This window comes from Miscanthus floridulus, chromosome 5 (genome assembly GCF_019320115.1).
Source record: "Miscanthus floridulus cultivar M001 chromosome 5, ASM1932011v1, whole genome shotgun sequence".
In the NCBI taxonomy this organism is placed as follows: domain Eukaryota; kingdom Viridiplantae; phylum Streptophyta; class Magnoliopsida; order Poales; family Poaceae; genus Miscanthus; species Miscanthus floridulus.
In genome coordinates, this window is record NC_089584.1 from 57,940,532 (window position 1) to 57,953,528 (window position 12,997).

Genomic DNA, 12,997 nt, shown 5'->3' on the forward strand with positions numbered 1-12,997 from the left:
ACTTTTACTATGTTTTTGAGGCCACGGCCAGTGGATAAGGGAAGGATGGATATATGCGAACAGAGGACGAGAGGAGGCCGTAGTTTTTTTTCATAATATAAGATCGCCACGACAAATAAGAAATGGTACAGTTGGTTGCGACGGGCTGAAAAATGACCGTGGGAAGTAAATCGAAGTGTCATGAAACCATTATCTGCCCAGGGAACCCAACTCCCTTATAATTAGTAGAAATTAATCTGATCCAGTGGCATGTCTTGCTACATGATTGTCAAAATCTCAATTGTCATCCTCTTTTACGACTCTAAGTTCACAATTAGAGAGTTCCATTCTTTGACTCTAATCAAGAGAATCTACGCTGTAGTTAATCAGGATAACTCTGCATATGTCCCTGGTTAGAAATGAAAAACGAACTGTCACGTTAGGAAAAGTCGTATCACGGAGCATGTTGTATAAAAGAGGGAAACCCACCACAGCATGCAGTTTCCTGAGACAGGTACGAGCGAGTGGTAAACAGGAATTCCTGCGAGACGAAATAATCATGCCAAGTTATTGGCCTTCCAATTTATACAATTCTGGAAACAAAAGTATTCAAATTCATAGCGTTATAATGTGAGCACATTGACGCCACAGAAATTGCAGGTCTGAAGCTACCAGATTATAACCCGTTATTACATTTCTTTCGGCTGGATTTGATACGGTTTACATTTACATACACCTGCGATCACATCAATGAGCGCTCTAGCAGAAATCTGGCTGTTGATTACAATGACCACCTCTCAAGTCCCAAATGATAAACAAAGTTCAGTATGCCGCAAAACTGTATATAACATAAATGCTCTACGTACAAACTAAATCGTTGCACCTCCAGAACCCCTGAGAAACGCCTACGCAAAATAAAAAGCAAGTGTCTAAGAACTGGCAACAAAGGGCATTGGCTAAGAAACGTATAAGCGATATAAATGTTGGGACTTACCATCTTGGTTGCTTTAACGCACTGACTCTGCCTTTCCCTCTTTTCACGCTGGCATTCACCACACCAGCTCGGAAAATCCTTCTGGTATTTTTTCATCTCCCTGAACACAGAGCTTGACATAGGAAGAACTCATTCAGTTGCAGCATTTCACAAGCCCCTATTAGTCCAACTACAACTTTACATTTCAAGGCACAAAACGCTTCAATAAACTTCTGAGGATGCACAAGATTGGCAAGCATTTTCACTATGATCAATGGTAACACCACAGAAAGGCGAAATGTAACATGGTAATGCAACATGTAGCAACATACCAGCAACAAAGGGCAGGCACAGAAAAGATAAGCCAGCCAGCCATGTGATACCATACCATCACTTGCCCTGTTTAAGTGTAAAGAACAGAACATTTTGGGCATGATTGGTAAACTACATTCTATCCAACCAGGCTCGCTAGATGCAAACTGAGCTTGATTGGTAGACTGGAGCGGCACCTGGGCCTGGACCACTTGGTGCAAAAGCGCTACCCCAGACTGGTTGTGCATATGCCCAAAAAAATCTGTGCTTCTGCTGGGACTGGCTGGCATTGCGCATGGTGCAGCTTGAGTAGGGTCGCAAACGGTATGGATATTTTCCGACCGTATTTGAGACCGAATCCGTTTAGAGTTCAGATCTGTCTATATTCAGATATTCAACATCCGATAGCGTATCCATATGCGAATACTCAAAACGCATATTTATGATGTAGATATCCAATCGTATCCTATCCGACATAGCTGACACTATCCGTATTCATATTCGATTCTGAATAAAAATATGAAAACAAATGTAACATCGGTGATATCCATCCGTATCGATCCGTTTGCAACCCTAAGCATGAGCAAGCGGGCTGTGCAGCATGAGAGAGCAAGTGTGTGTGTGTGTGTGGTGGGCGGTGGGGGGTGGCATGAGAGCAAGCATGTGCGGGCTGTGCGACGTGAGAGAGCAAGCATGCGCACGGGCTGTCCAACCAATCGCCTTCTCCCCGTGTCCTAGCTGGATGCATATGGCAGCCAATTGGACTCCTGTGGATGCACAAATCCGGATCAGCAAAGGCCTGGTGCCCCTTGTGCAAACCAAGCTAGGCTGGGCAAGGAACCAATTTGAGTGCATGCATGTTTCGCATGGTATCAGGTGGGACCATGGATGTTCTTATATTATCTCACAAAAGCCGACAACACTCGTACAAAACCGAGGGCTCTTTGAGGGTTTATATGCTTACTCAATTAACTTGGCTAATTTGAAGCTTAAGATTGATCAAATGGGCCTGTATCCTGATACCATACTTATTGAGCCACATGAGTATGAGCCTCAAAGAATGCACTCAATAAAAATGGCTAGAACAGAAAGACAACAAACAAATGCACTAATGGAAGCAGGGAATGACCCCCTAAACTGCATCAACACTTTCAATAAATGATAATAAGATCAGAGGTATTAAAACAAATCTGCACATGAATATATCAATGATCTCACCTCAGGCATCAGTGCATTGAAATCTGCAAATACATATTGATAGCAATGCACTCATGAGATAAAGAAAACTGCAGGGAAAGGCCTGTTTACCTCCGGCACCACAAAAGCAGATTGATTCTGAGACCAGATGAAGTAGCTCGAGCACCATGCCTGTGTCGACCACGGTGGAGTACAGCCCGACCAGGAATATGTGTGTAGTCATACATTTCCTGCGCAGATGATCAGACAAAGATAAGAATATAGGAAGATGACACTTGAAGGTAACTTGGAACTGCATGTCACCAAAGAAGTCACATGGCTAAAAGCTATATTAGTAGAGACAAGAATATTTCTAATAAAAATTCTGAATAAATATGTTGACCACTTAAAGCTCAGAATGCTGCAGGTTGTGACCTGGGCCAGGCAAGCCTGGAGGAGAGGGTGGCAGCCAGGACGGCAGCAGTCGCTGCCATCCCTATAGCCACCAGCCGCCTTAATTCCCAACCAAGGCAAGATCGGTGTGAATTAAGCAGGCAATAGGATTTAGATTAGGGGATCAGTTAGGAAATAAAGAGGAAGGAAAGATACTTTCAAAAGATGTGCATCCCCCTTGGATACAAATGTAAGGCCAACACATTATTATTAAATCAATAAAGGAAAGAAGAAACTCCGCCTATGTTGTCTCAACATAGCAGGTCCCAAGCTTTGGTAAAGGAAGAGGGTTGTGTTAGGCGTAGCGAGCCAACGTTAAATCTAGCCATTCTAACGGAGATGAAACCCGAAAGAAAATCGTTGGGGCGTAACCCTCTTAGTGACGCGCCATATCGGAACCCGGGTATGGTGTTCAATGAGCAAGGGCCGGGTCATCACCCCCGTGACGCGCCGTGTCGCGATCTAGGCACGGTGTCAAGTGATCAAGGATCGGGTCGTCGCATCCTTAGTGGCGCGCTACATCGGCGCCCGGGTGTAGTGAAAAATGAGCAAGGGTCTTCACATCTGATTCGACGGGTGCGAAGGGTAAGGAAGCTAGTCGAACCAACTAGGATCTGTTTAGACAGTTGGAATATAGGGTCGCTTACAAGTAAGTTAAGAGAATTAGTTGATACCGCGACTAGAAGGCGTGTAAATATATTATGCGTTCAAGAGACTAAATGGAAGGGTCAGAAGGCGAAGGAGGTGGACAATACAGGTTTCAAGCTTTGGTACACAGGGACAGTTGCGAATAAAAATGGAGTAGGAGTTTTGATTGATAAGAGCCTCAAGAATAGTGTGGTGGGAGTGAGAAGGCAAGGAGATATGATTATCTTAGTCAAGCTTGTCATTGGTGATATGGTCTTAAACGTAATTAGTGCGTATGCCCCCCAAGTAGGCTCAACGAGAGAGCTAAGAGACAGTTTTGGGAAGACTTAGATGGCCTAATTAGAGCTGTACCCAGTAGTGAGAAGCTTTTTATAGGAAGAGATCTTAATGGGCATGTAGGTACTACAAGCGCAGGTTTCGAGACAGCTCATGAAGGTTTTGGGTATGGTAGTAGGAATCAGGAGGGGGAGGAAGTTCTAGACTTCGCGGTAGCTTTTGACCTGATGATAGCCAACACTTTCTTTAGAAAGAGAGAATCTCATCTAGTGACCTTCAGTAGCGGACAACACTCTAGCCAGATTGACTTTGTCCTCACAAGAAAAAAGGACAAACGAGCATGCTTGGGTTGCAAGGTGATACCAGGGGAGTGTGTTGTTTCTCAACATAAGCTTTTGGTGGCAGACTTTCGTTTTCAGGTGCGTGCCCGTAGGGATAAATAAGCTAAGATTGAAAGAACAAAATGGTGAAAACTGAAAGGGGAGACATCAAAGGTATTCAGGGAAAGGGTTATCAAAGAGGGCTCTTGGAAGGAAGAAGAAGACATAAACAACATGTGGGAAAAGATGGCAACCAACATTCGGAAGGTGGCCTCAGAGGTGTGTGGAGTAACCAAAGGAAGTGGAGGCGAGGCTAAAGATACTTGGTGTTGAAACGATGAAGTCCAAAGGGCTATTAAGGAGAAGAAAGAGTGTTATAGATGCGTACCATGACAGAAGTGTGGACAACATAGAGAAGTACAAGGTGGCAAAGAAGATTGCAAAGCGAGCTGTAAGTGTGGCAAAGGGTAGAGCGTACGAGGATCTTTACCAACGTTTGAGTACGAAGGAAGGAGAGAAGGACATTTATAAGATGGCTAGAGTTCGTGAGAGAGACAAGGGACTTCAACCAAGTTAAGTGCATTAAGGATGAAAGGGAGCATCTCTTGGTGAAGGAGGATAAGATCCGACATCGATGGCAAGAGTATTTTGATAAATTGTTCAATGGTGAGAATACGGACACAACCTTTCAGTTGGATGACTCTTTTGATGACACCAATAGGCGCTTTGTGCGGAGAATCCAAGAATCCGAGGTCAGAGAGGCATTGAAAAGGATGAAAGGAAGTAAAGCGATGAGACCGGATGGTATCCCAATCGAGGTGTGGAGATGTCTCGGGGACATAGCTATAGTATGGCTAACCAAGCTGTTCAACCATATTTTTCGATCGAACAAAATGCCTAATGAGTGGAGGAGAAGTATATTGATACCGATCTACAAGAATAAAGGGGATATTCAAAGTTATACTAATTACCGAGGAATTAAGTTGACGAGTCATACTATGAAGCTATGGAAGAGAGTTATCGAGCATCGCTTGAGAGCAATAACGCGGGTCTCTATGAACCAATTTGGTTTCATGCCCGGAAGGTCAACCATAGAAGCCATTTTCTTAATAAGACAAGTTATGGAGCTGTATAGGGAGAAGAAGGACCTACACATGGTTTTTATTGACTTGGCGAAGGCTTATGATAAAATACCAAGAAATATTATGTGGTGGGCTTTGGACAAACATAAAGTCCCAGCGAAGTACGTCAGGCTCATTAAGGACATGTACAACAATGTTGTGACGAGTTCGAACAAGTGATGGAGACACGGATGACTTCCCAATTAGGATAGGACTACATCAAAAGTCAGCTTTGAGCCCTTATTTGTTTGCCTTAGTAATGGATGAGGTCACAAGGGACATACAAGGGGACATCCCTTGGTGTATGCTTTTCGCGGACGATGTAGTGCTAGTTGATGAAAGCCGAACAGGAGTGAATCAGAAACTGAAGTTATGGCGGGAGACTTTGGAGTCTAAAGATTTTAGACTCAGTAGAACTAAAACTGAGTATATGAGATGTGACTTCGGCACTACTACTCGGGAGGAGAAAGATATTAGTTTGGAAGGTCAAGTAGTGCCTAGGAAGGATACCTTTCGATATTTATGATCAATGCTACAGAGAGACGGGGATATTGATGAAGATGTTAGCCATCGAATCAAAGCAGGGTGGATGAAGTGGCGGCAAGCATCTGGTGTCCTATGCGACAAAAGGGTACCACAGAAGCTAAAAGGCAAGTTTTATAGGACGGCGATTAGACCTGCTATGTTGTATGGTGCAGAATGTTGGCCTACGAAGAGACGACATGTTCAACAGATAAGTGTCACGAAAATGCGTATGTTGCGTTAGATTTGCGGTCATACAAGAAGGGATCGAGTTCGGAACGATAATATACATCATAGATTAGGGGTAGCACCAATTGAAGAGAAGCTTGTCCAACACCGGTTGAGATGGTTTGGACATGTCCAACGGAGACCTCCTGAGGCACCGGTGCGTAGTGGAATCCTAGGCCAGGATAGTAACGTGAAGAGAGGCAGAGGAAGACCGAAGTTGACTTGGGTAGAGGCAATAAAAGGAGACTTGAAATGATGGAATATACCCAAAGACTTAGCCTTAGATAGGAGTGCTTGGAAGACAGCTATTCACGTGCCTGAACCTTGATTGCTTCTGCTGGGTTTCAACTCTAGCCTACCCCAACTTGTTTGGGACTCAAAGACTTTATTGTTGTTGTTGTTGTTGTTGTTGTAATAAAGGAAAGAAGAGATTTTTCCAATCCCAACCTTTTGCCTCCCACTGCTGTTGACACGCACAAATCAACTACATCAAGTACTCATCATGTGAACAGACTAAGCCCCCTCCCCTGTACACACATATTCCTCCTCCAGTCGGGCAACATAAGCTAGCCACACTGGTCCTAGGACACACCCTCCTCTCACCACTACTTCCTACGACCTATGCCTTCCTAAGTTCCTATACTCGTACATAACAGTTATTGATTCAAATGTAAGACTTTTATACATCTTTCCTGCATCTTGAAACACAAGAATTATCTAAAAGAATATCCCATGACAGTCCTTGCTCATAAACCACAAAATTGTACTGGAAGTAAATGTCCAAGAATAGCGAAAAGTTGTACTGGATGAAATTATATCATGTATGGCTGCCTGCTATAGGACCTGGCTGCCTGCTATTTTCGCCACGCCCACTGCCCTTTTGGATTGGAACAAGAGTTTGTACACGTGATAACTTTTTTTCGGATTGAAATTGCATATGCTCAACAGAACAGAAGAATCAAGAAGACGGCACCACAAATGCAGTTTGTCATTTATGGTATGAGAGCAACCCCAAACACATGGTAAATCTTAAAAATAAGAATCAACACATCATACCATCATCTAACATCATGCAGAATTCGATATTGAATAAGAGAGAGGGGAGAGAGAGAGAGAGAGAGAGAGAGAGAGAGAGAGAGAGTGAGAAATCAGCATTTCGATAATAGCAGGTGGTGGGTTCAGACATGAATAATTGCATCTGCAACTATCCACACGCCAATTTCTCTTTTTTTATTCCACACAAGTTTTTGTTCAAGGTCGGTTTTCAGATGATGGTTGATCATATAATCCATACATTCAATTTTTTAAAGAATATTTTATGGTCTTTTAGTGGTGCTACCATGAAAGAGGCGTTCCCTTTATGCTAACTCAATTTATGCTGAACTCAATTTTAACAACACAATATCCTGTAATAGTGAGCTAACAAATCTCTCCTACTTAAAAATTACGAGCCCAATTCACTCCCCTTCGTCCGTCTGTCGCTTGCCCTCCCCGTGTCTGACACTCACAACAATCGGCGCTGACAAGGTAGGCCGTTCAGTCCATCCTAAGTCCAAGAATCCTCTCCCTCGTTCCTACTGCGCCTCCATCCTGCCGCCAACTGCGCCGGTCTCAATGACGAACACATCGTGCCTCCGACCTCATGGGGTATGCCACCACCCACCACTGCTGCAGCACCCAAGAGGACCCTTTCCCCAATGGGTGACCCCCCTTTATGGTCTTTTAGGGGTGCTACCATGAATTGGTAGCACAGTAGCACCCCAAGGAGGCGTTCCCTTTATGCTAACTTAATTTATGCTGAACTCAATTTTAAGCAACACAATATCCTGTAAGACTGAGCTAATAAATCTCTCCTACTTAAAAATTACAAGCCCAATTCACTCCCCTTCATCCATCCATCGCTTGCCCTCCCCTTGTCTGACGCACACGACAATCAGCACCGACAAGGGAGACCCTTCAGTCCCTCCTTAGTCCAAGAATCCTCTCCCTCACTCCTACCGCACCTCCATCCCGCCGCAAACTGCGCCGATCTCAATGACAGCTGCATCATGCCTCCGACGTCATGGGGTATGCCACCACCCACCACTACGGCAGCACCAAAGAGCACCCTTTCCCCAATTGAGTGACCCCCCCCCCCCCCACCCCACACATACACACACACAATCGCATCTGACCCCTCTCCACATTCGAACTCGATTCACAGCCGCTCGCAGGTGCCGAGGGTTCCCATGTGGGAGATTCAACAATGAACCATCCCCAAGCACGGTCGTCCATAGCTCCAGGCCAATTTGTGGTCTGAATCAGGGTACACAGATAGGATGTAGGGGGAGGACGAGGAACACGGCGTTGTGTGCTCCCAATCGTGCAGTGACATGGAGCACCATGGATGCATGCGGCTTGGCAGAGGAGGAGCGACGCGAGGTTCATCTGCCTACCAGCGGCCGCACATGGAGGACCATGTTCCCGACGGCTATGGCAGCGGTCTGGAGGTATGGGGCTGCCGGGTCCGCTGGGAGTGCCTTCACGAGTCGCCGTTGATATCCAGCCTCCTCATCGCTGATCTCGTCCCACCCGCACCCAATGGTTTCGCTCTCCTCCATAGCTGAACAAGCCAACAAATAGGGATAGCGGCAAGGCACCTCAGATCCAACCTGCCCCTGCTCTCTGTCCACCTTGCAACCACTGAATCCACGGTTGTCGCCCAGGTCCTTGCTCCCGGTCCACGTTTTTATTGTTGAAACAAATCCATTCTCCTGTCGATTTCGATTTGCCTTGCGCACCTCGTATCCGATCTGGGATAGATCTCCTGATGTTTTAGGGTCTTTGCAGTGGCATTTTGTAGTCATCCTTGTGATTCTTATGTTCATGCTTTGGGGACCGATGTTTCGTTCTGATGCAGGTTTTGAGAGGCAGCAAAGCCCTCAGGGAAGGAGACCAAGGTACATGCATTCTCTATGATGAGCGAATGTAGAGAATTGGTATACTAATGTTGTACCATTATGTGTCTAGGAGTGGTAAAATGGTGATAGGCTACTCTTCTCAATGTATTATTAGCTTAGATTATGCAATTATTTCTCTATCATATCAGAAACCTACCGCCGTAGTAGGGTTCAATACCATTTGATGTTGTAGTGAACATAATTATGCGCACATCACTTATTTAAGTCGTAAGCAATGGGTGGATTACTGAATGCAGGTTACTTTTTTGCTGCTTTGGCCAAACAAAGTTCCTTCATGTTGGGTTTAGTTGTATTCTTTGGTACAAAATCTTTAGGACAACCGGACACTTTGTGTTGGTTGGTTTACATTTCTTGGTTTTCCTTAATATTTTTGTAGTTTTAACCGACTACTGAATGAAAGATTCTCCTTTACGTATGTGTTTGATTTGGAGGATGAAAGGGGATGGGACAGGGCGATCTTGAGACAATTGGGACAGTGTCCATCCCCTTTGGAGAATACCCATGGAATATTCCTCCAAATGGGGGATGGATCCATCCCTCAGAGACAAGGGGACGGGGCTCGTTGCTCTTGTTCTTCCTCACATACCGGCCGAGCATCATCTTCTTCCTCACGAAGCGGCCAACCCTGGGAGTGCTGAGGCAGCAATGCAGGCCGAGCACGGCTCCGGTACGGTGATCCACTGTGGCGACACGGGCCCAGCACATGGGGGACGAGGCTGTTGAGCTGCGGCAGCGTGCGTGGGGGCATCCTACAGCAGTGACCTGGGCTGAGCTCGGCTTCAGGACGGCGAACCATGGCGGTAACATGGCCGAGCTGTGGGGCACATGTTTAGCGCGCGCAGGGCGTGCTTACAGGAGCGTGGGGGTGGTGGTGCTGTCCAAAAAGCTGTGAGGTGCGATGGCAGCACTGTTAGTCGCTGAATTCTTACTCTTGGTAGTAGCAGAATTCTTACTCTCATCGAGAGAGGATGACACTAGGAGTTGGGGCAATTTTCTGGTTTATTTCCAAATGCCATGCCCACCTGAGGGGTTGGGGATACATATTTATAGGCTACTAGCCAGCCAAACATATGCCAAGATGCTAGTCTAAGATGCGAATATGTTGTCCTAATATGCTGTCCTCTAAGATGTTGTCCTAAGATGCTGTCATAGCTAAAGACCAGCTGCAAGGATGATGTCCTCTCAGTCAAGATGCTGCTGCAGCCAGCCCCACAAAGACCAGCTGCAGTCAACCCCACAAAGACTACCAACAGAGACTTATCCCATCATTCTCCCCCTAAGTCTTGTGTGTTGTCTTGTGGGAAAGTTGAACCATCCCAGTCCTGGAGTAGAGCTCAAGGAACTTGATCATCTCAAGGGGCTTAGTGAGCAGGTCCGCAAGCTGGTCCTTGGTGTTGATGTAGCTCGCCTTGATGCTCCCTTCCTCCAAACAGCCTCGGATGAAGTGGTACCTCATCCGGATGTGCTTGTTGCGTTCATGGAACACGGGGTTCTTTGCCAGGGCTAGAGCGGACTTGCTGTCCACCCTGAGCTCCACCGCTCTAGTGTCTCTGCCGAGGAGATCACCGAGCAGTCGAGCGAGCCAGAGCGCCTGAGTTGAAGCGGTGGAGGCCGCTATGTACTCGGCCTCGCAGCAGGACAGGGCCACCACCTGCTGCTTGACCGACTGCCAGCTAACGAGGCACTTGCCGAGGAAGAAGAGGATCTCGCTCGTGCTCTTACTGGTGTCGATGTCGCCGGCGTGGTCGCTGTCGCTGTACCCGACAAAGTGTGCCGCCCCAGGGCACCTAGGGTAGTAGAGGCCGTGATCGAGAGTCCCCGCAACATAGCGGATGATCCTCTTCATAGCCTGCTGGTGCTCTGTCGTCGGTCGCTGCATGAACCGACTAACGTAGCCGACAGAGAATGCCAAGTCCGGCTGTGTGTGGGCGAGGTAGCGAAGGCTCCCCACAAGACGTCGATACTGCGTAGCGTCCACCTCCTCCGTCGTTCTGTCACGGCTCAGCTTCAGCCTCTCCTCCATCGGAGTGAGAGCTGGGTTGCAGTCGGTGAGCCCAGCTAGCTCAACGACGCGCTTGGCGTAGGCGGTCTGTCGAAGCGTGATCCCGGAGTCATCCTGGTGCACCTCGATTCCCAGGTAGGAGAGAGGCCCCAGGTCACTCATCTGGAAGGTGGCCTTCATCTCTTCCTTGAATGCCGCCACCTCCGCATCCTTGGTGCCAGTGATCACCAAGTTGTCGACGTAAACACCCACCAGCAGAGCATTTCCTCCACTGCCCCGTCGGTAGATGGCCGCCTCGTGCGGGCTTTACTCGAAGCCCATCCCCTTTAGCGTGAAATCCAACTTGGCATTCCACGCCCTCGGTGCCTGCCGCAAGCCATGGAGGGCCTTGCGCAAGCGGAGCACCTTGCCCTCCTTGCCGGGGATCGCAAATCCCGGCGGCTGGTGCACGTAGACCTCCTCCTTCAAGTCGCTGTTAAGGAACGCCGACTTGACGTCCATGTGATGAACACGCCAACCCTCCTGGGCAGCTAGCGCAAGGAGTCGCACGGACTCCATCCGTGCCACGAGAGCAAAGGCGTCGTCGAAGTCGACCCCCTCCTGTTGCACGAAACCTCGTGCCACCAAGCGAGCCTTGTGCTTGACGATGGCACCGGCTTCATCCCTCTTCAGCTTGTACACCCACTTAAGGGTGATTGCGCGGTGACCACGAGGAAGGTCGATAAGCTCCCAGGTGCGGTTCTTCTCGACTGCATCCATCTCCAACTGCATCGCGGCGCGCCATGCCGCATGTCTCTCGCCCTCTGCAAACGACCGAGGCTCGCCGTCGTCACACGCAAGGTGCAACTGCGCCTCCAGGTCGTGAGGCACCGGTCCCGACACCAGCTAGTCGCCGAGAAGGTTCTCCATCGTTCGGTACCGCAACGGCTCGCCGTCGTGGTACGCGTCGATGCGCTCCTCGTCGTGAGAGAGCGGAGTAGTGAACTCAACCGGGCTATGCTCGACACGAGCTAGTGTTGGAGTAGACGTGACTGGAGAGGTGCCTTTCGGTGCTGGAGTGCGTGGCGATGTCGGCTGTGGTGGAGCCGGCGAAGGACTCATCGCAGCCGAGGTCCTGGCTGGAGAGTGCGGTGCTGTCGGAGTAGCAGGCGCCAGGGTCGGTGGAGGCTCGGGGACTGGGGTAGACGCGCTCGCCGAAGAAGAGCTGCCTACTCCCCCGGCTCCCTCGAAGTGGACGTACTCGACAGTGAAGTCGTCGTACGTCAGAGCTGAGCCGTCGTCCACTGCATTGTCCCACGCCCATCCTCGCCCTTCGTCGTACACAACGCCGCACGCCGTGCGCACACGTTGTCTTCGGGTCGAGGATGCGATAGGCCTTCGAGGCCTCCGCGTAGCCAATGAACACTCCCGGAGTGGTCCTGTCGTCGAGCTTGCTGATGCGGCCAAGCTCCTTGGCAAACGCGAGGCAGCCGAAGACCCGCAAGTGAGAGACCGCCGGCTTGCGCCCATGCCAAGCCTCGTACGACGTCCTGCCGTCGAGCGCCTTGGTAGGCGAGCGGTTGAGGATGTAGACGGCCGACACCACCGCCTCTCCCCAGAAGACAGCCGGCATCCCCCTCTGCTTGAGAAGGGCCCGAGCCATTCCCACAGCCGTCTGGTTGTGTAGCTCGATGACGCCGTTCTGCTGTGGGCTATACGACGCGGAGTAGTGACGCTGAATGCCCTCATCAGCGCAATACGACGCGAATTCAGCAGCCGTGAATTCGCCGCCGTTGTCGGTGCGCAGCACGCGCAGCTTGCGGCCGCACTCCACCTCCGCAGCAGCCTGTGAGCACCTGATGGCGTCCGTAGCCTCTCCCTTGCTGCCGAGGACCATCACCCACATGTAGCGGGAGAGGTCGTCGACGAGCAGCAGGAAGTAGCGTCGTCCTCCCGGTGTGGCCGGTGTCACCGGGCCACACAAGTCCCCGTGCACAAGCTCGAGCCTCTCCTTGGCTCAAAAGCTCGCCCACTGGGGAAAGGGGAGT

General features: G+C 49.0%; 1 protein-coding gene across 4 annotated transcripts in view; it reads right to left on the minus strand.

Moving 5' to 3' along the window:
- Window positions 1–222: 222 nt before the first annotated feature.
- Window positions 223–12,997, minus strand: part of LOC136449992 (2-oxoglutarate and iron-dependent oxygenase domain-containing protein CP2-like) — a 30,073-nt gene continuing 17,298 nt past the window's right edge. The window contains exons 5-8 of one of the 4 annotated variants that reach the window (XM_066450242.1): window positions 2,573–2,691; window positions 974–1,073; window positions 469–520; window positions 223–388 (exon numbers count right to left, since the gene is read on the minus strand). In XM_066450242.1, coding sequence (XP_066306339.1) covers window positions 366–388; window positions 469–520; window positions 974–1,073; window positions 2,573–2,691 — 294 coding nt within the window. In that variant the 3' untranslated portion in view covers window positions 223–365. Of the gene's footprint in view, window positions 389–468; window positions 521–653; window positions 885–973; window positions 1,086–2,572; window positions 2,692–12,997 lie in introns of those variants that run through there. The other 3 variants (XM_066450241.1, XM_066450244.1, XM_066450243.1) reach the window with 3 other exon arrangements.